This window comes from Oncorhynchus clarkii, chromosome 31 (assembly GCF_045791955.1).
Source record: "Oncorhynchus clarkii lewisi isolate Uvic-CL-2024 chromosome 31, UVic_Ocla_1.0, whole genome shotgun sequence".
NCBI lineage: Eukaryota > Metazoa > Chordata > Actinopteri > Salmoniformes > Salmonidae > Oncorhynchus > Oncorhynchus clarkii.
The window spans coordinates 10815429-10842836 of NC_092177.1; the positions used below are offsets into that span (position 1 = coordinate 10815429).

At 49.0% G+C, this 27408-nt stretch overlaps 1 protein-coding gene across 1 annotated transcript; it reads left to right on the forward strand.

The window, feature by feature from the left end:
• On the forward strand, nucleotides 1-27095 carry LOC139391185 (FH2 domain containing 2). The gene is made up of 12 exons (XM_071138771.1): nucleotides 1-186; nucleotides 2990-4254; nucleotides 4901-4962; nucleotides 10723-10825; nucleotides 11896-11981; nucleotides 12224-12324; nucleotides 14301-14371; nucleotides 15577-15684; nucleotides 18069-18139; nucleotides 20812-20929; nucleotides 21170-21334; nucleotides 23674-27095. The coding sequence occupies exons 2-12, from the start codon at nucleotides 3784-3786 to the stop codon at nucleotides 25792-25794; spliced, it is 3477 nt and encodes a 1158-aa protein (XP_070994872.1). The 5' UTR covers nucleotides 1-186; nucleotides 2990-3783; the 3' UTR covers nucleotides 25795-27095.
• The last annotated feature ends 313 nt before the right edge of the window (nucleotides 27096-27408 follow it).

A 27408-nucleotide genomic window follows, 5' to 3' on the forward strand; every position in this document is an offset into this window, starting at 1 on the left:
AAGGCAAATTGAGCGGAGCAGAGTGGAACTCTTCAAACTGCTGAGCAGCACAATGCATTGGCTTGAGTACGGAGGCGTCAAGCAACAGAACGGATTAAAACAATACGGGTTTCATTGAAGTTTACAACAAGAAAGAAGGAATTGTAAAATAACTTTGGGAAGTTGGATATCGCATCATAACGCGCTGTAAGTAGCATGTATTTTTAGTGATTTTTTTTTGTTGTTGCAGGAAAAACTGGAAATAACCACGATAAACCGACTACGATAAACCAGGGGATTGCTTTGTAAATTTAAGGCATTATTGAAAATTCGCTCTAGCCAAAACAATTGTCTTTATAACGTAATTTAGCCTACATTTAATTGAGAAAAAACATGCAGAGATGATCAAATTATGAATATTCACGGTAGGTCCATGCTACCCAGGTGACAATGTTTTTTTAATTAAAGAAAGTCTATTTTAGGAACTGACACCGTTTTAGACTAAATCTGTCAATTGAATGTGTTTGTTTTGGGGTTGTCCACACAATCTCTTCGTTCCTCCTTGAATTAAAACCATCAGGCTATCTTCGCCTACTTCTCCCAAATTATGTATTTATTTAACATTTTATGTTTACTTTTGAAGAATGACTGTCTTGGCTGTATAGTAGGACAAAATAGCCTAATCAGAGCTGTAAGGTCTTTGGCTGTGTTTAGACAGGCAGCACAATTTCTGATATTTTTTCAAACTTATTGTTCTTTTGACCAATCCGATCAGCTCTAGAAAAAAATCTTATGTTGAAGATCTGATATGATTGGTCGAAAAAAGATCAGAATTGTGCAGCCTGTCTAAAAGCAGCCTCTGTAGCGGCTCATGCCGTGCAAATTGAAACAACTGACTTGGCATTGATTACTGGCCTCAGAGCGCCATTGTGCCCGAGTGTTGTCGTTTATGCAAAGAATATCACACGAGGAGTCCCCACATGTTGCCATTATGATTGAATAATTTATATTTTCAATCAGATTAATTAGAACATGCACTTGAAACCTTAGACGTATTTTTTTTAAATATAACTGCAGGAAAGGCCTATCCAAAACTCACCAGTGGGTGCATGATGTTTTCGTGACCTGACATGTCCTATCTGAATAGAATCTAGTCATATTAGACACAGACAATGTAGGGGCGTTTTCTGTAACACCTTTCTCTGTGTGAGAGAGAGTAGATCTCCTACTTCTCTACACCTCTCTCCCATTTGCAATAATTAGAAGGTAGAGCAGCAGGCAGGGCGTGTGTGTGGATGTGTGTGTGGATGTGTGTGTGGAGGTGTGGAGGTGTGTGTGTGGAGGTGTGTGTGTGGAGGTGTGTGTGTGTGTGTGTGTGGAGGTGTGTGTGTGTGTGTGTGTGTGTGTGTGTGTGTGTGTGTGTGTGTGTGTGTGTGTGTGTGTGTGTGTGTGTGTGTGTGTGTGTGTGTGTGTGTGTGTGTGTGAGGTGTGTGTGTGTGTGTGTGGAGGTGTGTGTGTGTGTGTGTGGAGGTGTGTGTGTGTGTGGAGGTGTGTGTGTGTGTGGAGGTGTGTGTGTGGAGGTGTGTGTGTGGAGGTGTGTGTGTGTGTGGAGGTGTGTGTGTGTGTGTGTGTGTGTGTGGAAGTGTGTGTGTGTGTGTGGAAGTGTGTGTGTGTGGAGGTGTGTGTGTGTGTGTGGAGGTGTGTGTGTGTGTGTGGAGGTGCGTGTGTGTGGAGGTGCGTGTCTGTGTGTGGAGGTGCGTGTGTGTGTGTGTGGAGGTGCGTGTGTGGAGGTGCGTGTGTGGAGGTGCGTGCGTGGAGGTGCGTGCGTGGAGGTGCGTGTGTGGAGGTGCGTGCGTGTGTGTGTGGAGGTGCGTGCGTGTGTGTGTGGAGGTGCGTGCGTGTGTGTGTGTGTGTGTGGAGGTGCGTGTGGAGGTGCGTGTGTGTGTGTGTGTGTGTGTGTATGTGTGTGTGGAGGTGCGTGCGTGCGTCTGTGTGTGTGTGTGTGGAGGTGCGTATCTGTGTTTTTGTGGAGGTGTGCGTGTGTGTGGAGGTGTGCGTGTGTGTGGAGGTGTGCGTGTGTGTGGAGGTGTGCGTGTGTGTGGAGGTGTGCGTGTGTGTGGAGGTGTGCGTGTGTGTGGAGGTGTGTGTGTGTGTGGAGGTGTGTGTGTGTGGAGGTGTGTGTGTGTATGGAGGTGTGTGTGTGTGTGTGTGTGGAGGTTTGTGTGTGTGTGGACTTGAGGCAGGCATCAGGGTGAAACAGTGTAGGATTACACATGCTGTCCTCTTGCTCCCTCTGCTCTCTCTGTGAGGGTGTAACCTGACTGAAGGTAACATGTTTCAGGCTGTGTAACAAACAGCCAGTTAGATCCGCTGTAGAGTGATGAACAGAGATATAACAGGCATAACCATGCTGCTAATTAAAGGACTAGCCAGGTGTCGGTGAGTTAGTAGCTCGCGGGCCAGCACACTGGAATACTCCAAATGCTTCTTGAAAAACCTTAAATACCGATGGTTAGTCTGGTACAGCGTTTTACTCAAAGAATACAGACGGATAAGAAATATTTGATTATTTGAAAATGTGGTTTGTCAATCACAATCAACAACATAAGTTACACTGATTCCAAATGACACAGGTTGATGTAGGCTACGGTTCAACCTTCCTACATCAGATTATCAGAATGAGTGACAATGGAACACTTGGCTTCTGAATCTCAGGGCATCTGATGTCATCTCAAATAATGTGTAGTAACTGAAATATATGAAGATGTTCATGTCAAGCCCAGGGCCAGACTGGACACGGCCTGTATTTATAATGTATATCTGTCTTTAAATAAGTAATGTGATCGTGGAGACTGGATGAAATGCTTCATTATATTGTCTGATACCCTGCTGATACTGCTGAATAGCCTATACTGCTATTAGCATAATAAAGATGGCATGAGCAGTATTCTGAGGTCTGTCTGTCCATTGAACCTTCCTGAGAGTTGATTTCATTGTGTTGTTTTCCTAGATTGGAGGGACTGACTGAGACTTGCACCACTGTGAGAAGAGAACAGAGAGTGGACACCTTGGTTGAGTAGAGACTGTACTCGCTCGTTGGGAAGCACCCTAACAAGCTTTAAAGCTACACCCTAACTAGCCCCTATATCCTACATTTCAATATCAAGCCTCCATGCTCTTCAACCAGTCCTAAACCCTAGTTGAGCCCGATCCTAACTCCCAACTAGCCTCCATGCTCTTCAACCAGTCCTAAACCCTAGTTGAGCCCTATCCTAACTCTCAACTAGCCTCCATGCTCCTTAACCAGTCCTAAACCCTAGTTGAGCCCTATCCTAACTCCCAACTAGCCTCCATGCTCCTCAACCAGTCCTAAACCCTAGTTGAGCCCTATCCTAACTCCCAACTAGCCTAAATGCTCCTCAACCAGTCCTAAACCCTAGTTGAGCCCTATCCTAACTCCCAACTAGCCTCCATGCTCCTCAACCAGTCCTAAACCCTAGTTGAGCCCTATCCTAACTCCCAACTAGCCTCCATGCTCCTCAACCAGTCCTAAACCCTAGTTGAGCCCTATCCTAACTCCCAATTAGCCTACATGCTCCTCAACCAGACTCCCAACTAGCCTCCATGCTCCTCAACCAGTCCTAAACCCTAGTTGAGCCCTATCCTAACTCCCAACTAGCCTCCATGCTCCTCAACCAGTCCTAAACCCTAGTTGAGCCCTATCCTAACTCCCAATTAGCCTCCATGCTCCTCAACCAGTCCTAAACCCTAGTTGAGCCCTATCCTAACTCCCAATTAGCCTCTATGCTTATTAACCTCACCGTGTCCGTCAAGGAGTCCCGTGCCTTTCATGGAACGCCACCCACCAGCCCCCGCGGTGTTGCGCCTCTCGTCTTGGAGGGTATTCATGGCTGTCACTTCCCTCTCCTTCCTGGTGCTAAACCTGTTCCCCTACCCCTCATCCCTGCTCCTCCTCCTCCTCCCCCGCCACCTCCTCCCCCGCCTCCCTCCTCTCCTCTGACCCGTATGGACTCGGCCCGTCGCAACCGGCTGAGGAAGCTGAACTGGGAGCAGATCCCTAAGGAGAAGGTGGAGGGGAGGAAGAGTGTCTGGAGTGGAGCGGCTACGGAGGAGGAAGAGTTCCTTATAGATCTCCCCTCTCTGGATGAGCTGTTTGGACAGAAGGACAGTAAACCTCAGGACAGAGCCGGGAGTTTGAGACGCAGGTCTGTGCTGATGCGATGCAGTTCACCCCAGGACAACACCACGGATAAGGTGAGATAGCTGGGAGAGGAGAGGGCTGGAGATGGGTGGGAGAGACTGGGAGAGACAACACCACAGATAAGGTGAGATAGCTGGGAAAGGAGATGGCTGGAGATGGGTGGGAGAGGCTGTGCCAAGAAAACAGCATGCTGGCTAGAGGCGGACACCGACTAGGTGTATTTTAGACTGGCACTGACTGGCACTGAGGCAAGGTGTAGTTTAGACTGGCACTGACTGGCACTGAGGCAAGGTGTAGTTTAGACTGGCACTGAGGCAAGGTGTAGTTTAGACTGGCACCGAAGCGAGGTGTAGTTTAGACTGGCACCGAAGCGAGGTGTAGTTTAGACTGGCACCGAAGCGAGGTGTAGTTTAGACTGGCACCGACGCGAGGTGTAGTTTAGACTGGCACCGAAGCGAGGTGTAGTTTAGGCTGCCAGGTAGCCTATATTGATTACATGTGTTGTCTGTAAAGACACAGGAGGTTGGTGGCACCTTAATTGGGGAATAAAGGATCGTGGTGATGACTGGAGCGGAATCAGTGGAATGATATCAAACACGCTGTTTCCATGGTTTCCATTCTCTCCGTTCCAGCCATTATGATGTCCTTCCCTCAGCAGCCTCATAGTGTCTGACGTGTTCTCCGTGTCTGTGTTTGCAGGTCTCACTACTGGACTCCAAACGCAGTATGAATGTGGGAATATTTCTACGGCAGTTTAAGACGTAAGGATCAACTTCCATTTCCTCAGGACAATCACACACTTTCATTTGTCTTAAGTATTTATCTGTAAGGTCCTAGAGAGCATGTGCTGCTCTGGTATCAGAGGTCAAGCACCATGAATGGGAGAAGCTCTTAGTCTACAGGAGGAAGTACAAGGGGCTGGGATAGTACCCAGGGGATCAACCCTTCACACTATCGAGGAGTGGGAAGTGAGTGGGTGTGTGTGTGGGGGGGGTCTTCTAAGTGTGATGGGACAGGGGGTGTCAAGAAGGTAACAGGTGCAGATGAAATGGCATCCTGCCTGAGCAACTGGACTGTCGGGGGGCACAAAGTGGTAGGGGGTAAGATGGTGACCCGAGGGGTCAAAGTTGACACCTGCTCAGACCGTTAAGGAGAGCTGCCCTTCAGTAAAGACGGTAGAACACAGGTTGTGTCCCAAATGGCACCCTATTCCCTTTACAGTGCACTACTTTTAACCAGGGCCCTGTAGCGAATAGGGCACCATTTGGGACCCACTAATAGACAGCTAGTCGTGCTCCTCTACGCTGCAGCGTTTGAGTCTGGAGAAACAAGGTGAAAAGTCTTCTTTTGTAAAACAAAGGGTTGCACTTTTCTATAGCTTGATGTTTTCACTTTTATTTTATGTAGAGTTTAGATTGTAGGTTTAAAATCGGTGTACTGTTTTGGAATGTCTTTGTTGATGCTGTCTCTGTGTGTTGGTCTCTGTGTGTTGGTCTCTGTGTGTTGGTCTCTGTGTGTTGGTCTCTGTGGGTCAGATATGGTTGGTGTCTGTGGGTCAGACATGGTTGGTGTCTGTGTGGGTCAGACATGGTTGGTGTCTGTGTGGGTCAGACATGGTTGGTGTCTGTGTGGGTCAGACATGGTTGGTGTCTGTGTGGGTCAGACATGGTTGGTGTCTGTGTGGGTCAGACATGGTTGGTGTCTGTGTGTATTAGTATTGCACGGTATACCGGAGCTTTGGTACTTCTTCCGATACCAGAACATGAAAAACGGTTCAGTAGTGAAATGTGTTACTTTTGGTACTTCTGTCAAATGTGTCTCACGTCGTCTACTGATTTTGAGAGGATCAAGTCTATCAGCGCAGCCGATTATTACCCTTATAGAGCGAGAGCATCATGCCTGCTCCACAGCCTCCACTTACTCATTGCTAGCTCCTGCCTATCCTGAAGAACCAATTAACTCACTGGGCTGCATCATGTTAGCTCCCCTCTTATACTGGCTCTAGTCTGTCCTGAGGAACTGGGAGTCTGGACAGTATAATGTTAGCTGCCCACTCATGCTACACAGAAGTTATGTAGAAATGTTTAAGCTGCTAATTACTGTTTCCAAAACAATGTCCAGTACAAGCTAGAACACCACAGAAGTTAGCCTACAAGCTGGAAGCTACCGCAAACTTTCTTTGCTACCGGGCTCTGTGGGTCCTTGCTAGTGGGCTAACTTTCCTTGCGGCTAGCGGGCTAGCGTTCCTGGCTAGCGTTCCTGGCTAGTGGGCTAGCGTTCCTTGCTAGCGGGCTAGCGTTCCTTGCTAGCTTACAGCTGAAGAACACATCAATTCACTATCCTAGTGTTTGTGGTATTTTTTAAAACTTTACAATGACTGCCTACCCCGGCCAAACCCTAACCCGGACGATGCTGGGCCAATTGTGCGCTCCCCTATGGGACTCCCAATCAAGTCCGGTTGTGATACAGCCCGGAATCGAACCAGGGTCTGTAGTGACGCCTCTAGCACTGAGCTGCAGTGCCTTAGACCGCTGCGCCACTTGGGAGCCCCCCCCAAAATATGCAAACCATAACGCTAAATTTAGCTGATTGTCACCAAAAACGTTATTAATTCACTTTGTTTCCCCCGTCTCACGTCTCTCAGTCAAGATCATCTTTGCTCGAGCCTTGAACGGACTCTGTGTGTGAATGATGTCATGGGTCTTAGAGACCGCTCACACATTTGTTGAAGAAGAGATGGCTTCTTCTATGCAATAAAATAAGCCCCACATGGAAGGATAAACAGAGTTTTTCATCTGTATCTTCTTGAAATCAGCCAAAACAAGCTCAAACTCCTATTGAATATGCCAGTTTTACCCAGTTTATCAATAGAAATTTACCATTCAAATAAATGATTACCATAATGTGGTTAGATTGATTGTATAATTGATTCATTAATGCATACATTCAAACATTTCAACAGTAATGATATTGAACTTTACAGATCTGTCTGGATCAAGTGTTTCTTTGGCTAAAATGACTTGTTGTTTTTGCTGTGGTATCGAGTATCAAAGTCAAAATTCTGGTTTTGTGAGAACACTAGTGGGTATGACTGTAGTTACCAGGCGATGCCCTCTTGCAGAGTAGGTATGTTGTCATGCCCACGCGTGTACTGCACACTGAGTTCACAGAGATTCAATTGTGCGCATCCTAGTTGAAGAGCGCTCTTCTCTCTCTAAACAGCATATGTCAGAACATGTAGTTGAAAGCCTTTATGAAGGGAGAAGAGCCTCTCCTGTGGACAAAAACGTGTCCGCTTACATGGAGCTTGTTTGTCTTGTGTGAGTCACAAAGTACTTTTTAGATTTGCGACATGGGTGGAAGTCGTTTGAACAGATTGGTCCCTTCGTGAGACAATATGGTATTAATATGTGTGCTACTTCCCTCTACCTTTTCATGATGCTCTATTTCAGCTGTGGCGACAATTATTGTATCCAGCATTCAGTGGTGTATAGAAATAATAGGCCGCAGGCTACAAAGGCAAAGCCCTTTTATTGAACTCTTTTGAATCACTATAATCCCAGTTGAGCCACGTGTATTTTCACTCCTCAACAGAGGTTACTGTTATCTCTGATTCAGACGGGCAGATCCATGGTATTAGGGAACACAGGGCAGACGGGCAGATCTGTGGTATTAGTGAACACAGGGCCGACGGGCAGATCCGTGGTATTAGTGAACACATATCCATGGTATTAGTGAACACAGGGCAGACGGTCAGAGCCGTGGTATTAGGGAACACAGGGCAGACGGGCAGATCTGTGGTATTAGTGAACACAGGGCCGACGGGCAGATCTGTGGTATTAGTGAACACAGGGCCGACGGGCAGATCCGTGGTATTAGTGAACACAGAGCCGTGGTATTAGTGAACACAGAGCCGTGGTATTAGTGAACACAGAGCCGTGGTATTAGTGAACACAGAGCCGTGGTATTAGTGAACACAGATCCGTGGTAGAGAGTGGAAAAGCCCGGGGGAGAGAGTGGAAAAGCCCGGGGGAGAGAGTGGAAAAGCCCGGGGGAGAGAGTGGAAAAGCCCGGGGGAGAGAGTGGAAAAGCCAGGGGAGAGAGAAGGAGAGAGTGGAAAAGCCCGGGGGAGAGAGTGGAAAAGCCCGGGGGAGAGAGTGGGGGAGAAGCAGGGGGAGAGAGTGGGGGAGAAGCAGGGAAAGAGAGAGGGGGAGAAGCAGGGAAAGAGAGAGGGGGAGAGGCAGGGAAAGAGAGAGGGGGAAAGGCAGGGAAAGAGAGAGGGGGAGAGGCAGGGAAAGAGAGAGGGGGAGAGGCAGGGAAAGAGAGAGGGGGAGAGGCAGGGAAAGAGAGAGGGGGAGAGGCAGGGAAAGAGAGAGGGGGAGAGGCAGGGAAAGAGAGAGGGGGAGAGGCAGGGAAAGAGAGAGGGGGAGAGGCAGGGAAAGAGAGAGGGGGAGAAGCAGGGAAAGAGAGAGGGGGAGAAGCAGGGAAAGAGAGAGGGGGAGAAGCAGGGATAGAGAGAGGGGGAGAGGCAGGGAAAGAGAGAGGGGGAGAGGCAGGGAAAGAGAGAGGGGGAGAGGCAGGGAAAGAGAGAGGGGGAGAGGCAGGGAAAGAGAGAGGGGGAGAGGCAGGGAAAGAGAGAGGGGGAGAGGCAGGGAAAGAGAGAGGGGGAGAGGCAGGGAAAGAGAGAGGGGGAGAGGCAGGGAAAGAGTGGAGAGAGTGGAAAAGCCAGGGAAAGAGAAGGAATGGTGAAAGCCGTTTGATGTAGGGAGTGATGAAAGGAGAGATGTATCTCTAATAGACTCCTGGCTCCTGGAGGGGTTGAGCTGCAGACTTGTGTCATTTGGAGGAAGTTTGAGTCGAGGAGAGGTCATACAGTCAGCGAATGGCCAGTTTCTGCTCTCTCTCTCTGTCTGGTGATACCTCAACCTCTAAGGACCGCTGTGTATGGGTGTCTACATATGTGTTTGCTGAAGTGTCTGTGTTGAGCGCCTGTGTGTGTGTTTTATCTGTGTATGTATTTGCTCAGGGCACATGTCATGCAGTGTGTCGCCAATGTGGCGGCAAAGACCTTTTCCCTCAACAGTCAGTCTGATAAGAGGAGATAAGCTTGACCATGTGTGTGTCTGATACCCCCTCCACCGTTCCACACTCCTGCATGATACCCCCTCCACCGTTCCACACTCCTGCATGATACCCCCTCCACCGTTCCACACTCCTGCATGATACCCCCTCCACCGTTCCACACCCCTGCATGATACCCCCTCCACCGTTCCACACTCCTGTCTGATACCCCCTCCACCGTTCCACACTCCTGCATGATACTCCCTCCACCGTTCCACACCCCTGCATGATACCCCCTCCACCGTTCCACACCCCTGCATGATACCCCCTCCACCGTTCCACACTCCTGTCTGATACCCCCTCCACCGTTCCACACTCCTGTCTGATACCCCCTCCACCGTTCCACACTCCTGTCTGATACCCCCTCCACCGTTCCACACCCATGTCTGAGACCCCCTCCACCGTTCCACACTCCTGTCTGATACCCCCTCCACCGTTCCACACCCATGTCTGATACCCCCTCCACCGTTCCACACTCCTGTCTGATACCCCCTCTACCGTTCCACACCCCTGCATGATACCCCCTCCACCCCTGCATGATACCCCCTCCACCGTTCCACACTCCTGTCTGATACCCCCTCCACCGTTCCACACTCCTGTCTGATACCCCCTCCACCGTTCCACACTCCTGTCTGATACCCCCTCCACCGTTCCACACTCCTGTCTGATACCCCCTCCACCGTTCCACACTCCTGTCTGATACTCCCTCCACCGTTCCACACCCATGTATGATACCCCCTCCACCCCTGCATGATACCCCCTCCACCCCTGCATGATACCCCCTCCACCCCTGCATGATACCCCCTCCACCGTTCCACACCCCTGCATGATACCCCCTCCACCCCTGCATGATACCCCCTCCACCCCTGCATGATACCCCCTCCACCCCTGCATGATACTCCCTCCACCGTTCCACACCCCTGCATGATACCCCCTCCACCCCTGCATGATACTCCCTCCACCGTTCCACACCCCTGCATGATACTCACTCCACCCCTGCATGATACCCTCTCCACGTTTCCACACCCCTGCATGATACCTCCTCCACCCCTGCATGATACCCTCTCCACCGTTCCACACCCCTGCATGATACCCCCTCCACCCCTGCATGATACCCCCTCCACCGTTCCACACTCCTGCATGATACCCCCTCCACCCCTGAATGATACCCCCTCCACTGTTCCACACCCCTGCATGATTTCTTAAATAATTAGTGTTCTCTTGAATCACCTCAGTATATCAGTAACTTCTGTCCTCTGTGGCTGAAACTCCATTTCCCTAAACCCTTGTGTGTGTGTGTGTGTGTGTGTGTGTGTGTGTGTGTGTGTGTGTGTGTGTGTGTGTGTGTGTGTGTGTGTACGTACACCATGGAGCTGATGTGTGTTGTCATGTTTCTCCAGGGCTGTCCAGGAGATAGTGGAGGATATCCGGCAGGGGGTCGGGACCCGCTACGGGGCCGAGAAACTGTCTGAGCTCTGCAAACTGCTGCCTGACGCAGACGAGGTAAAGTCTCTGCGCTGTGTCCTCTCCGACACACCGTAGCTCCTACTGCAACAACACTGACTAGCCTGTAGCCCCCCCCCCCCCCCTACCCCTCTATTCATCTAGATCTCATTATCCAGATCAACAGTTTGCCATTTCACCATCGTCTCAGACTTGTGAAAGGCTTACTGACAATGTGGTAAAATGTGTTCCCAATGGCTCCACGTGTTGTTGTATATGGACACGGTTATAAGAATGTAAAAGTAATAAGAATGAGTCACCCTGGGTGATGGGGGTTCTACCACTGGACTCACCCTGGGTGATGGGGGTTCTACCACTGGACTCACCCTGGGTGATGGGGGTTCTACCACTGGACTCACCCTGGGTGATGGGGGGTTCTACCACTGGACTCACCCTGGGTGATGGGGGTTCTACCACTGGACTCGCCCTGGGTGATGGGGGTTCTACCACTGGACTCGCCCTGGGTGATGGGGGTTCTACCACTGGACTCGCCCTGGGTGATGGGGGTTCTACCACTGGACTCGCCCTGGGTGAAGTGGGTTCTACCTCTGCACTCGCCCTGGTGTCATGGGGGTTCTACCACTGCACTCACCCTGGGTGATGGGGGTTCTACCACTGGACTCACCCTGGGTGATGGGGGTTCTACCACTGGACTCACCCTGGGTGATGGGGGTTCTACCACTGGACTCGCCCTGGGTGATGTGGGTTCTACCTCTGCACTCGCCCTGGTGTCATGGGGGTTCTACCACTGCACTCACCCTGGGTTATGGGGGTTCTGCCACCGGACTCGACCTGGGTGATGGGGGTTCTACCACTGGACTCGCCCTGGTGTCATGGGGGTTCTACCACTGCACTCACCCTGGGTGATGGGGGTTCTGCCACCGGACTCGACCTGGGTGATGGGGGTTCTACCACTGGAAAGCAAAGCTTTGAATTATAAATCTTATTTTGGGAGATTCTAGTAAATGAAGCCCAGGTGGAATTCCCAGTAAAAGGAATGAGGTTTGTAGACTGTAACAGGAAAGCTGACTGATAATATCTCTAAGCTGTCTGTCTGGGTGTTTATACAGGAGGCTCGCCTGAAGAGGTTCAAGGCAGAACGCAGTGGGCTTGGGGAGTCTGACCTCTTCATGATTCTGCTAGTGGACGTCCCCAGGTATACCACACACCCCCTATCACTTCACTGTTTTACAACGATTACAAACCCTAACCTTGAAGTTCAAACGATGTTGTAAAATATGCCAATTTCTCTGCTGTTGTCGTTTTTGCAGTGACTCCCACCCTCAACACACTATAATGGCTGATTCACTGACTTTCCAGTCTGTGCTGATGTGTGTCTGATGATCGATAAGGCTCTGACCTCTTCCATCCTCTCCTCCCCCTTTTCTTCCCCATTAGCTTTCGTCTGCGTCTGGACACCATGATCCTGCAGGAGGAGTTTGACCCTGCCGTGACCTCTCTCTGTGTGGCAGCCAGATGTCTGAGGGAGGCGGCCAGAGGTAAACCATCAACGGGGGATTTTAGTAAATTGATATGTCCCAAATGGTACCCTATCCCCTTTGTAGTGTACTACTTTTGACCAGGTCCCATAGGGATTAGGGTGCCATTTGGGATGAACCCTAGGTGTACTCTACTCCCTATCACCGCCCCTTCAAACTCTTTTGTGGTCGTTCCCTTCCGCACCGTTCCCTTCCGCACCGTTCCTTTCCGCACCGTTCCCTTCCGCACCGTTCCCTTCCGCACCGTTCCTTTCCGCACCGTTCCTTTCCGCACCGTTCCTTTCCGCACCGTTCCCTTCCGCACCGTTCCCTTCCGCACCGTTCCCTTCCGCACCGTTCCCTTCCGCACCGTTCCCTTCCGCACCGTTCCCTTCCGCACCGTTCCCTTCCGCACCGTTCCCTTCCGCACCGTTCCCTTCCGCACCGTTCCCTTCCGCACCGTTCCCTTCCGCACCGTTCCTTTCCGCACCGTTCCCTTCCGCACCGTTCCCTTCCGCACCGTTCCCTTCCGCACCGTTCCCTTCCGCACCGTTCCCTTCCGCACCGTTCCCTTCCGCACCGTTCCCTTCCGCACCGTTCCCTTCCGCACCGTTCCCTTCCCCTTTTAGTGCTCTTGTCTTGTTGGAGTTCAGTATGAAATGGTGAAAGTTATTTAGTTTTCCTCTACACTACTACTCACCCTATTCCCTACAGTTTCTCTACACTACTACTCACCCTATTCCCTACAGTTTCTCTACACTACTACTCACCCTATTCCCTACAGTTTCTCTACACTACTACTCACCCTATTCCCTACAGTTTCTCTACACTACTACTCACCCTATTCCCTACAGTTTCTCTACACTACTACTCACCCTATTCCCTACAGTTTCTCTACACTACTACTCACCCTATTCCCTACAGTTTCTCTACACTACTACTCACCCTATTCCCTACAGTTTCTCTACACTACTACTCACCCTATTCCCTACAGTTTTCCTCTACACTACTACTCACCCTATTCCCTACAGTTTCTCTACACTACTACTCACCCTATTCCCTACAGTTTTCCTCTACACTACTACTCACCCTATTCCCTACAGTTTCTCTACACTACTACTCACCCTATTCCCTACAGTTTCTCTACACTACTACTCACCCTATTCCCTACAGTTTCTCTACACTACTACTCACCCTATTCCCTACAGTTTTCCTCTACACTACTACTCACCCTATTCCCTACAGTTTCTCTACACTACTACTCACCCTATTCCCTACAGTTCCTCTACACTACTACTCACCCTATTCCCTACAGTTTCTCTACACTACTACTCACCCTATTCCCTACAGTTTCTCTACACTACTACTCACCCTATTCCCTACAGTTTCTCTACACTACTACTCACCCTATTCCCTACAGTTTCTCTACACTACTACTCACCCTATTCCCTACAGTTTCTCTACACTACTACTCACCCTATTCCCTACATAGGGCACTACTTTTGTCCAGATCCATATAGGACCTGGTAAAAAGTAGTGCATTATAAAACGTATAGGGAGCCATTTGGGACACAAACATGACCTACTGCTCTTCATCAGCGCCCCCACCCCTTTAATCAGTGTCCCCTTTAATCAGCGGGGGGGGGGGGGGGGGGGGGGGGGGGGGGTTGGTTTAGTTTCCCCTTTAATCACCTGTCTGTGTCTCTCTGTGTTTGTCTCTCTGTCTCTGTCTCTCTGTCTGTCTCTCTGTCTCTGTCTCTCTGTGTGTCTGTCTGCCTGTGTGTCTGTCTCTCTCTGTGTCTGTCTCTCTCTGTGTCTGTCTCTCTCTGTGTCTGTCTCTCTCTGTGTCTGTCTCTCTCTGTGTCTGTCTCTCTCTGTGTCTGTCTCTCTCTGTGTCTGTCTCTCTCTGTGTCTGTCTCTCTCTGTGTCTGTCTCTCTCTGTGTCTGTCTCTCTCTGTGTCTGTCTCTCTCTGTGTCTGTCTCTCTCTGTGTCTCAGAGCTGTTGAGCTGTCCTGAGCTGCACTCCATCCTCCGTCTGGTTCTGAAGGCAGGAAACTACATGAATGCTGTGAGTATTATTCTTTTTCTTCTCCTTTCTTTTTACCTTTCAGTTGAAAGAGAGAGACGTCCTTTATCTGCCTGCACAAAGCTCCCGGTGTCAGACTGGGGTCTGTTCCAGAGTGTCACTCTGGTTTATCTGCCTGCACAAAGCTCCCGGTGTCAGACTGGGGTCTGTTCCAGAGCGTCAGTCTGGTTTATCTGCCTGCACAAAGCTCCCGGTGTCAGACTGGGGTCTGTTCCAGAGCGTCAGTCTGGTTTATCTGCCTGCACAAAGCTCCCGGTGTCAGACTGGGGTCTGTTCCAGAGCGTCAGTCTGGTTTATCTGCCTGCACAAAGCTCCCGGTGTCGGACTGGGGTCTGTTCCAGAGCGTCAGTCTGGTTTATCTGCCTGCACAAAGCTCCCGGTGTCAGACTGGGGTCTGTTCCAGAGCGTCACTCTGGTTTATCTGCCTGCACAAAGCTCCCGGTGTCAGACTGGGGTCTGTTCCAGAGTGTCACTCTGGTTTATCTGCCTGCACAAAGCTCCCGGTGTCAGACTGGGGTCTGTTCCAGAGTGTCACTCTGGTTTATCTGCCTGCACAAAGCTCCCGGTGTCTGACTGGGGTCTGTTCCAGAGCGTCACTCTGGTTTATCTGCCTGCACAAAGCTCCCGGTGTCAGACTGGGGTCTGTTCCAGAGCGTCAGTCTGGTTTATCTGCCTGCACAAAGCTCCCGGTGTCAGACTGGGGTCTGTTCCAGAGCGTCAGTCTGGTTTATCTACCTGCACAAAGCTCCCGGTGTCAGACTGGGGTCTGTTCCAGAGTGTCACTCTGGTTTATCTGTCTGCACAAAGCTCCCGGTGTCAGACTGGGGTCTGTTCCAGAGCGTCACTCTGGTTTATCTGTCTGCACAAAGCTCCCGGTGTCTGACTGGGGTCTGTTCCAGAGTGTCACTCTGGTTTATCTGCCTGCACAAAGCTCCCGGTGTCTGACTGGGGTCTGTTCCAGAGCGTCACTCTGGTTTATCTGCTTGCACAAAGCTCCCGGTGTCTGACTGGGGTCTGTTCCAGAGTGTCACTCTGGTTTATCTGCCTGCACAAAGCTCCCGGTGTCAGACTGGGGTCTGCTCCAGAGCGTCACTCTGGCTGCACCTGGGTTTTGTAATGTTGTGTTTGTTTAAGATGTCAGGTGTGTGTGTGACCTATTTTCACTGACCTACTGTATTTGACCTCAGGGTGGGTACGCAGGAAACGCAGCAGGGTTCCGAATCCCTTCCCTGCTCAAACTGGCCGACACTAAAGCCAACAAGCCAGGCATGAACCTCCTGCACTTCGTGGCCATGGTAAGACCTGATCTAGGATCAGGTACTTTTTGTGCATAATAGCTGTATTCCTTGTCATCTAAAATGCAAAACTGATCTTACTGTAGTTCAGCACTCCTACCCGGATGTAGTCCAATATACACCTTCTTAATATTGAGTTGTACCCGCTCTTGCCCTCAGAACAGCGTCAATTCATCAGGGCATAGACTCTATATAAGGTGTCTAAAGTGTTCCACAGGGATGCTGACCCATGTTGACTCCAATGCTTCCCACAGTTGTGTCAAGTGGCTGGATGTCCTTTGGGTGGTGGACTCTTCTTGATACACACAGGAAACTGTTGAGTGGAAAAAAACAACAAAAAAAACAGCAACGTTGTAGTTTGACACACTTAAAGCGGTGCACCAGCACCTACTACCATACCCTGTTCTACCATACCCTGTTCTACCATACCCTGTTCTACCATACCCTGTTCTACCATACCCTGTTCTACCATACCCTGTTCTACCATACCCTGTACTACCATACCCTGTTCTACCATACCCTGTTCTACCATACCCTGTTCTACCATACCCTGTTCTACCATACCCTGTACCACCATACCCTGTACTACCATACCCTGTTCTACCATACCCTGTTCTACCATACCCTGTACCACCATACCCTGTTCTACCATACCCTGTTCTACCATACCCTGTTCTACCATACCCTGTTCTACCATACCCTGTACCACCATACCCTGTTCTACCATACCCTGTTCTACCATACCCTGTACTACCATACCCTGTTCTACCATACCCTGTTCTACCATACCCTGTTCCACCATACCCTGTTCCACCATACCCTGTTCTACCATACCCTGTTCTACCATACCCTGTTCTACCATACCCTGTTCTACCATACCCTGTACTACCATACCCTGTTCTACCATACCCTGTACTACCATACCCTGTACTACCATACCCTGTTCTACCATACCCTGTACTACCATACCCTGTACTACCATACCCTGTTCTACCATACCCTGTTCTACCATACCCTGTTCAACCATACCCTGTTCAACCATACCCTGTTCAACCATACCCTGTTCTACCATACCCTGTTCAACCATACCCTGTTCTACCATACCCTGTTCTACCATACCCTGTTCTACCATACCCTGTTCTACCATACCCTGTTCTACCATACCCTGTACTACCATACCCTGTTCTACCATACCCTGTACTACCATACCCTGTACTACCATACCCTGTACTACCATACCCTGTTCTACCATACCCTGTTCTACCATACCCTGTTCAACCATACCCTGTTCAACCATACCCTGTTCTACCATACCCTGTAGTACCATACCCTGTAGTACCATACCCTGTTCTTCCATACCCTGTTCTTCCATACCCTGTTCTTCCATACCCTGTTCTTCCATACCCTGTTCTACCATACCCTGTTCTACCATACCCTGTTCTACAATACCCTGTTCTACCATACCCTGTTCTACCATATACCCTGTTCTACCATATACCCTGTTCCACCATACCCTGTTCCACCATACCCTGTTCCACCATACCCTGTTCCACCATACCCTGTTCCACCATACCCTGTTCTACCATACCCTGTTCTACCATACCCTGTACTACCATACCCTGTACCCTGTTCTACCATACCCCGTACCCTGTACAACCATACCCTGTACAACCATACCCTGTACAACCATACCCTGTTTCTACCATACCCTGTTTCTACCATACCCTGTTCTACCATACCCTGTTCAAAAGCACTTCTATCTTTTGTCTTGTCCATTCACCCTCTGAATGGCTCACATACACAATCTGTCTCAATTGTCTCAAGGCTTAAAAATTATTCTTTAACCCGTCTCCTCCCCTTCATCTACACTGATTTGAAGTGGATTTAACTGGTGACATCAATAGGGGGTCATATCTTTTACCTGGTCAGTCTGTCATAATGTTTTGTACACTCCGTGTAAGTCACCCTGCAGTGAAGAGGAGACCCTTGAAGTGCTTGACTTGAATTTATCTTTCAGTGAAGACTTAAGCTCAAGCATTAATATGTCACATCTTAAGAACCTCTCTAGATGCAGTTCAAAGACGATAGAATGAATCCCAGACCACTATTTACTGAAGACTAACAGCCGTTTGGCAGACTGCACATTTTAGTTTCCTTTTAAAAACTTGACACTTGTTATATTGCAGAAGTGTTCAATTGGCACAGATGAAAAGGGTCTTCAGAATCTCTTTCAAACTGTGTTGGGTATTTGTTGTATTCGACCAACCATTCACAATAACCACATCAACACACTGAATCGTGACACAATGCAATGATTCATCCAGAATTATGACGGCTCACTGTGTGAAACAATAGCTGGATCAGCTCTGTCTCCGTCTCCACAGGAAGCAGTGAAAAAGGACCAGAGTTTACTGTCGTTTCCTGGCCAACTAGGACACGTCGGCCCCGCCTCCAGGTTAGTAAGAGCCAATAATACAGACCCCCCCCCAAGTTTAGAAATTACCCTCCTCCCTCAAAAAGACTAAGCCACGTTCAGTTGCCAAACCATTGTTGTTGCAGATAGAATTTCTGTGAATAGAGCCAACATGATTCCTTGGTCTACACGTCAGAGAGGCATATTTTTTTCTATGTTACCTATTTCTATCCGAACGTTCCAAAACGTTGTCCTGCTGAACGCGTCCTTGTTCTAATAGTTAGTGTACCTTGGGACAAACACAGATCTTTACGTGATCTGCTTGTAAAGCAAGGTTTCCATTTCCTTACTTTTAACCAGTCCAGCAGATCTGTAATTAATTAAAGAGAGGAAAGAAAGAAGGAAGGAAGGAAGGAATCTGAAGTGTATGAACGTGGCCCGTGGTGTTTTGGATGCTTCTGGGGAGCATATGAGCTCCGTCCTATAACATCAATACGCCCCAGCAGGCTGCTATCTCACACAGACACACACACACACACACACACACACACTACGCCCAAAAAGACCCGTTTCAACAGGACTGTATTGTGTTACTGTACTGGAGCTCTGTCCAGCTGTTAGTGATATAGCTATATCCCCTTGTTTTAATATGGCTCTTCACAACATTTCTGTTTCAATCCAGTATTACGGCTCTGTTGGGGTTTTGGGTTTGGTTAGCTATGTAGGACACTTAGATTGAGTCCCAAATGGCACCCAGGACCTTTTTGTCAAGGCACTATATTGGGAATAGGGTGCAATTTGGGATGCACACTTACTGTCAGTTACTCTGTGGGTATCGGTGTTACTGTAAGTCAGTCAGCACCTAGCAATGAGCGACGGCCTACTCCTGCTGGGGCGGAGCCAAAGGGGACATTTTGGATGTATTAAGATGTCTGTCAGAGGAAAATAACAGCTTTATGTAGGTCACAGCTTAGGGACCACTGCTTTGAATTAGAATAACAGCTTTATGTAGGTCACAGCTTAGGAACCACTGCTTTGAATTAGAATAACAGCTTTATGTAGGTCACAGCTTAGGAACCACTGCTTTGAATTAGAGTAGGATTAGAGTAGGAACCACTGCTTTGAATTAGAGTAGGATTAGAGTAGGAACCACTGCTTTGAATTAGAATAACAGCTTTATGTAGGTCACAGCTTAGGGACCACTGCTTTGAATTAGAATAACAGCTTTATGTAGGTCACAGCTTAGGAACCACTGCTTTGAATTAGAGTAGGATTAGAGTAGGAACCACTGCTTTGAATTAGAGTAGGATTAGAGTAGGAACCACTGCTTTGAATTAGAGTAGGATTAGAGTAGGAACCACTGCTTTGAATTAGAGTAGGATTAGAGTAGGAACCACTGCTTTGAATTAGAATAACAGCTTTATGTAGGTCAGATTTTAGGAACCACTGCTTTAAATTAGAATAACAGCTTTATGTAGGTCACAGCTTAGGGATCACTGCTTTGAATTAGAGTAGGATTAGAGTAGGAACCACTGCTTTAAATTAGAATAACAGCTTTATGTAGGTAACAGCTTAGGAACCACTGCTTTGAATTAGAGTAGGATTAGAGTAGGAACCACTGCTTTGAATTAGAGTAGGATTAGAGTAGGAACCACTGCTTTGAATTAGAGTAGGATTAGAGTAGGAACCACTGCTTTGAATTAGAGTAGGATTAGAGTAGGAACCACTGCTTTGAATTAGAGTAGGATTAGAGTAGGAACCACTGCTTTGAATTAGAGTCCCAGCTTTATGTAGGTCACAGTTTAGGGACCACTGCTTTGAATTAGAATCTAAGTAACAGCATCTTCTGAAACAAAGATTACCATATGGTTTACTTTGCCTCGTCGTCTCTCATGGATCGCAGCAACGGGTTGGGTTGTGTCGCAGCAACAGGTTGGGTTGTGTCGCAGCAACAGGTTGGGTTGTGTCGCAGCAACGGGTTGGGTTGTGTCGCAGCAACGGGTTGGGTTGTGTCGCAGCAACGGGTTGGGTTGTGTCGCAGCAACGGGTTGGGTTGTGTCGCAGCAACGGGTTGGGTTGTGTCGCAGCAACGGGTTGGGTTGTGTCGCAGCAACGGGTTGGGTGGTGTCGCAGCAAAGGGCTGGGTGGTGTCGCAGCAACGGGTTGGGTGGTGTCGCAGCAAAGGGCTGGGTGGTGTCGCAGCAACGGGCTGGGTGGTGTCGCAGCAACGGGTTGGGTGGTGTCGCAGCAACGGGTTGGGTGGTGTCGCAGCAACGGGTTGGGTGGTGTCGCAGCAACGGGTTGGGTTGTGGGTAAAAACACAAGGTTTTATCCAGAGCCGTACATTGGCAGTTTGGCCAACTTTTGGAATAGACAGCATATATTTTTGGGGGGGTCACAGAATTTCGTATCAATCACTTTACTATCATCTATAAAGGTAAACCCTGCAAAATGACGTTGCCACAAGCAGCACCGGAGATATTGAGATAAGCGAGATGCAACACAGTCACAAACAGTATCTGCGCATGTGCACACATTTGCTTCAGCCTGTTCAGTGTGATAGCCAGGGAGTAGTTGAGCCTCGCGCTTCAACGTTCTTCGTTACGGAAATTGACCCACTTATGCTGTTAACTTTCTGCGTTTATCTCATATTGCTGAATCTACCTTTTCATGTCATGTCAAGTAATGCGTCTCTTGTCTCTGTCTTCCTATAGGTTGTGTGAGGAGTCGGTAGTAGAGGATCTCTCCAGGCTCCACAGCCGTGTGGCATCCCTCAGGATCAGTGTCCAGACGGAGGCAGAGATCCAGCAGCTCACACGGTCTTTCCTGGAGGTACTGAACTAGATTCTAGAACATGGATTTAGAACACACACTGATCTAGAACTTGCATAATTATAAAACACTGATCTATGGTGTCTAGTGAAGTGAGAATTTATGAACTCGCAAAGAACAACATTGAAACTCGCATGGCTTTGGTTAACTTTGAGTCTCTTTTCACTATATTCTTGCTCCTTGGTCAAAACAGTGAGTCTAATCTCCCTTTCTCGCTCTCTCGATCTCCTCTCTCTCTAGGTGGCAGAGGACCGTCTGAAGGAAGCAGAGGATGACGTGGAGGGGATGAGGATGTCCAGTCAGGCTCTGGTTGAATTCTTCTGTGAGGATGACAGCATCTTTAAACTGGAGGAGGCCTGCAGGGTCTTTCACTCCTTCTGCCTTCGCTTCCAAAGAGCCGTACAGGTGAGACCGACTGCTTTACATCAAACTGTCTGTATGGGTTCCCACTACATGGCCAAAGTCCACATTTTGTCCATATTGTAAATATTTATGAAAACTAAAATGAGCCTTTTGGTCTTAATTCAAGGTTAGGCTTAGGGTTAGGTTTAGGCTTAGGGTTGGGCTTAGGGTTAGGCTTAGGGTTAGGCTTAGGGTTGGGGTTGGGCTTGGGGTTGGGCTTGGGGTTGGGCTTGGGGTTGGGCTTGGGGTTGGGCTTGGGCTTGGGGTTGGGCTTGGGCTTGGGCTTGGGGTTAGGGTTGGGGTTAGGCTTAGGGTTGGGGTTAGGCTTAGGGTTGGGGTTAGGCTTAGGGTTGGGGTTAGGCTTAGGGTTGGGGTTAGGCTTAGGGTTGGGGTTAGGCTTAGGGTTGGGGTTAGGCTTAGGGTTGGCGGTTAGGGTTAGGGTTGGGGTTAGGGTTGGGGTTAGGGTTAGGGTTGGGTTTAGGGTTAGGGTTGGGGTTAGGGTTGGGTTTGCGTTTAGGGTTAGGGTTGGGTTTAGTGTTAGGGTTGGGCTTAGGGTTAGGGTTAGGGTTAGGGTTGGGCTTAGGGTTAGGGTTGGGTTTAGGGTTAGGGTTGGGTTTAGGGTTAGGGTTGGGTTTAGGGTTAGGGTTGGGCTTAGGGTTAGGGTTGGGCTTAGGGTTAGGGTTGGGTTTAGGGTTAGGGTTGGGTTTAGGGTTAGGGTTGGGTTTAGGGTTAGGGTTGGGTTTAGGGTTGGGGTTGGGGTTAGGGTTGGGGTTGGGTTTAGGGTTAGGGTTAGGGTTGGGTTTAGGGTTGGGTTTAAAATCTGATTTTAAGAAGAGGACTACTTTGGGCTTCTGACTTTGTCTTGGGCAGATAGTTATGAAGACATCAAAACTATGGAATCATGTAGTGACCAAAAAAGTCTTAAACAAATCAAAATATATTTGAGATTCTTCAAAGTAGCCACCCTTTGCTTTGATGACAGCTTTGCACACTCTTGGCAATCTCTCAACCAGCTTCGTGAGGAAGTCACCTGGAATGCATTTCAATTAACAGGTGTGACTTGTTAAGTTAATTTGTGGAAGAGAGAAACGACAGTCCATTACTTTAAGACATGAAGGTCAGTCAATCCGGAAAATTTGCAGTTGCAAAAACCATCAAGTGCTATGATGAAACTGTCTCTCATGAGGACTGCCACAGGAAAGGAAGACCCAGAGTTACCTCTGCTACAGAGGATAAGTTCATTAGAGTTAACTGTCTCTCATGAGGACCACCACAGGAAAGGAAGACCCAGAGTTACCTCTGCTGCAGAGGATAAGTTCATTAGAGTTACCAGCCTCAAAAATTGCAGCCCAAATAAGTGCTTCACAGAGTTCAAGTAACAGACACATCTCAACATCAACTGTTCAGAGGAGACTGCGTGAATCAGGTCTTCACGGTCGAACTTCTGCAAAGAAAACCACTACTAAAGGACACCAACAATAAGAAGAGACTTGCTTGGGCCAGGAAACACGAGCAATGAACATTAGACCGACGGAAATCTGTCCTTTGGTCTGATGAGTCCAAATTTGAGATTTTTGCTTCCAACTGCCCGTGTCTTTGTGAGACGCAGAATAGCTGAACGGATGATCTCTGCATGTGGTTCCCACCGGAAGCATGGAGGAGGAGGTATGGGGATGCTTTGCTGATGATACTGTCAGTGATTTATTTAGAATTCAAGACACACTTAACCAGTGTGGCTACCACAGCATTCTGTAGCGATACACCATCCCATCTGGTTTGTGCTTTGTGGGACTATCATTTGTTTTTCAACAGGACAATGACCCTTGACACACCTCCAGGCTGTGTAAGGGCTATTTGACTAAGGAAAGTGATGGAGTGCTGCATCAGATGACCTGGCCTCCACAATCACCCGACTTCAACCCAATTGAGGTGGTTTGGGATAAGTTGGACCGCAGAGTGAAGGAAAAGCCGCCAACAAGTGCTCAGCATATGTGGGAACTCCTTCAAGACTGTTGGAAAAGCATTCCAGGTGAAGCTGGTTGAGAGAATGCCAAGAGTGTGCAAAGCAGATGGTGGCTACTTTGAATAATCTAAAATATATTTTGATTTGTTTAACACGTTTTTTGGTTACTACATGATTTCATGTGTTATTTCATAGTTTTGATGTCTTCCATATTCTACAATGTATAAAATTGTAAAATAAAGTGTGTGTACAGACACAGACAGGAGTTATAGACTGAGGACAAAAAGACAGAGAAGATGGAGGCGTAGATGCTGTGCTGATTAATGTATACTTGATGTTTATTCTTCTACCATAAAGTAATCATCCTGTTCCCTCTCAGGAAAATGCCGAGCGGGAACAGAAGGAGCAGAAGCGGATGGAGCGAGAGCGTGAGATGGTGGAGAAGCGTCGCTCCGTGGCCGTGTGTACAGGCCTGGACCTGGGTGTGGTTCTGGGTCGGGTGTCCCCACTGGGAACCCAGAAGAACCAGGATGACCTGGAGAGAACCCTTGAGAACCTGAGCCACACCTGGAGCCAGCGTAGCCTTAGAACCCAGGAGAACCGCAGACACTCCCACTACCTCCAGCACACCACCTCCGCTCCTCTTCAGACATATCCCCACCTCAACAACTCCTCCATCCTCCGTAATACCTCCATCCACCCACAGACCTCCCCAGGGCTTCCCTGCCCCACCTACCCAAGCCAGGAGATGCCATCCCTTGGGACAGAGACCAGGACAGAGCCCCTGGTCCGTCAGCACCAGCCAGTCCTGGAGACTAAGAGACCAAATCATGAGGGGACAACTCAGACTCAAGTCTCACAAACTCAACATGAACTGACTTCTAACGTCACTCAAACCCAGTGTGGACGTAGATTCAATGTCCCGCAAAACAGGCAGGACATTATTGCCTATGTCACTCAAACCCAACATGGAATTGCCACTAACATTATTGAAAGCCGACTCGCACCAACGGCTCGAGTGACTGAAACTCACCATGAACGGACAGTTGATGCCGTCCCTGACCAGCGTGTACTGACCACTAAGTCTATGGCCAGTCCTTATAGACCCTCTTCCACTACCTCTACTGCCATCCCCAGTGTGAGAAGAAATACCATTGGTCTTAGACACAGGCATGACCTAGAGGGGACTGCCCCTACCCCTGTTTCTCAGGCGAAACGCACAGACACCTCGGTCAGAGACGCAGCGCATCAGGACCCTGACTTCGCTCCTCTCACAGGGTCAACGGTCACTGAGGTGACTGAGCAGCCCTTTGAGAGCCAATCAAAGTCATCCATGGCCACTGACACCTCAGACGGTGTCCAATCGCAGGAGTCTAAGGGAGCCAAGGAGACCACACAAGGAAGTGGTGGTTCCTTGGAGCTGAGGCTTTCACCTGAGGGGGAAACAACCCAGCAGAGGGAAACAGAATCTCGCTCTACACCAGTGGAACAGAAATGGTTGCCTCCCAGCCTACCAGAGCTGAGCCCGCAGCGGGCACATCAATGCCCAGAGGTCTGCAGCCCTGACAGGGAAAGGGACCGGTCATACCCATGTGTGGGCGAAACCCTGGAGTGCCACACCCTGGTCCGAGGCCTGCGTTCCTATGACAACCTATCCCCTCCTCCCACCCCAGCCACACCCCTCCCCAAAGACCCACCCAGCCTCTGCTCCAAGTGGAGGAAAGAGAGGCAGGCGGAGACTCCAGGGTCTGGACCTCCAATGGGGAAAGAGGACTTTCGGAGCGGGGGGAACATTCCTGTTGTCCGAGGAGGGACTAAGAGGGGCTTGGTACCCCGTACACGTCTGCCTAACGATACAGGCGTCCATAGAGCCCTTGTACTTTCCAAACCAGAGACACAGACACCCACTGGCCCTGTCCCAAATCCTAATTTACAGTCTACACCACGTTCCACTCGTCTGGCGTCCCCGTCCGTACGCAGCTCCTCCATGCGCTGCTCCCCCATCACACGCCCTACTACTACCCAGACAGAGGTGAAGCGGAGCAGTAGCACCAGGAGTGAGAGGAGCCAGGCTGGGGGTGAGAACCAGCAGCAGATCCCAGGGAAACCCACCATGACCCGCCGGGCATCAGAGAGAGCTGGGCTGGGGCTTGGACCAGAGAGGGAGAGGACTTCTAGCACCAGCACCACTAGTAGTACAGCTACTACCCAGCCAGCCTTTGTCAGAGGCTCCCCTCTCAGGGTGACCAAACGTCTCGCCCCCACCTCCAACTCTGAGACCCAACACTCCTCTCAGCCCCGCTCCACACACAGCCCCTCGTCTGCTACAGCTAAAACCATCCGTACAGCTGTTATAGCTGCGGCCAGGGCTAAAACGGCCAAGACGAGCCCCAGCACAGAGCCCTCTAGAGCTGCTGTCTCTGCCTGTAAAACCCCCACAGCAACACGGATACCTGGGCCTAAAATGGACCGTCCTGCTTCCTCGCCCATGTGGAAGTGATCATGGAAGATCATACCACTTTTTCAACTTTATACAGTAGTCTTACTTACACACATACACATACCTATGTGTGTTTGGGTCCATTGTACATGTATGTGGGAATCCCAATTCACCAAGTAATTTATCAGACCTCTCTGTTCTGGAGGAGTAGGTAGTTGCTGGTCCATTCAGACTCTATTCAGCTTGTCCAGAATCGATGGGGTGTTTTCACTTCGGTCTCTCCCTACACTTTCTTGTCTGCAGGGAAGATGAAAAAGGACTGCAACTCCAAACAAAATGGCTGCCACTACACCAGTCTACAGCTGTTCTGTTTTGCACATGGGCTGTACTGTCACCGTAGATAGAAATGTCTTCGGTTCTACACACCACCTCCATCCACTAGTGTCCTGTGCAGTCAAAAGGGGACTTCAGGGAGAGACTACTACCCCCCCCCCCACACACACACACACCCAACCTGGACTTTGTCAAGCTCCTGAAATGTGTGCCTCTGACCTTGTTAATCTGTAGAAAATCCTTAATTTAGGATTGTGGCACTGCAGCCTCCTCTGTGCCTTGGTCATCCAACAGAATCATTCTCATCAACTTGTTTTTTTTAGGGTGTATGTTGAAAATGGCATTTTTTTTCTTTCAAGGGGTTAATTTATTTAACTTTATGTGTGTCCTAAATGGCACCCTATTCCCTATACATTGAGTATACCAAATATCCTAATATTAAGTTGCACCCCCCTCCCTTTTACCCTCAGAACAGCCTCAATTTGTCAGGGCATAGTGCACTGCTTTTGACAGGAGTCAATAGGGCTCTGGTCGAAGGTAGTGTACCATGTAGGGAATAGGAAGCCATTGGGGACTCCACCACCATACTTGATCAGTCCAGCTCCTATGTGCCATTTCTGAATCCTCAATGATTTGAGTGTGTAGTCTTAGAAGTGTATTTCTAAATGATTAGATGCATGGACCAGACTCCTCAGACTGAATATAGTGTGACCTTTCACTTTCGTTGCTTTCTCACCTCGGGCTATTTGTTTGCTCAATCAGCAATCAATCAGTATGATATATCTAATTGATTATTGGTAATCGATCGATTTTTGTTGGTTATCCTCATCTTGAATGTGCTCTTCATTCTGATGCACTTTAACAAGTGAAGAGGAGACCTGTTGCTAGGATACTCACTGTAATATTCTACTGCTGATGTTTATATCAAAAAAGAGATGTTAACTTAAATTGAACGACATGAATTGTGATCCATGGCGACAATGTGTGCATTTGTAAAATAAAATATAAAATAAAGATGCTAATCACTCCGGGTGGGTTTTGTTAGTTTTACTTCATTAAAGGACTGTTTTTGTTTAAACACAATAAGGAACTGTAAGGCAGCTGTTCTTTTATGAGTGTGTGCACAGCTGTTCTTTTGTCTCTTCTTGCGGTTACTGGCCGTCTCCACAATCAGTTTCCCCAGACATCGGGATGGTCACAGTATGGTTGCTTGCATCCCATATGACACTCTATTCCCTATATAGTGCACTACTTTTGATCAGATACCTATGTGCCCTGGTCATAAGTAGTGCACTATATAGTGAATAGTCACTGGTCACAGTATCTCTCTCTCCCTCTCTC

Coding starts and splice junctions, on each gene's coding strand:
- LOC139391185 (XM_071138771.1), top strand. CDS start 3,784: ATGCTTATTAACCTCACCGTGTCCGTCAAGGAGTCCCGTGCCTTTCAT. Junction 4,255..4,900: donor AGGACAACACCACGGATAAG/GTGAGATAGCTG, acceptor CTGTGTTTGCAG/GTCTCACTACTGGACTCCAA. Junction 20,930..21,169: donor TCACACGGTCTTTCCTGGAG/GTACTGAACTAG, acceptor CTCTCTCTCTAG/GTGGCAGAGGACCGTCTGAA.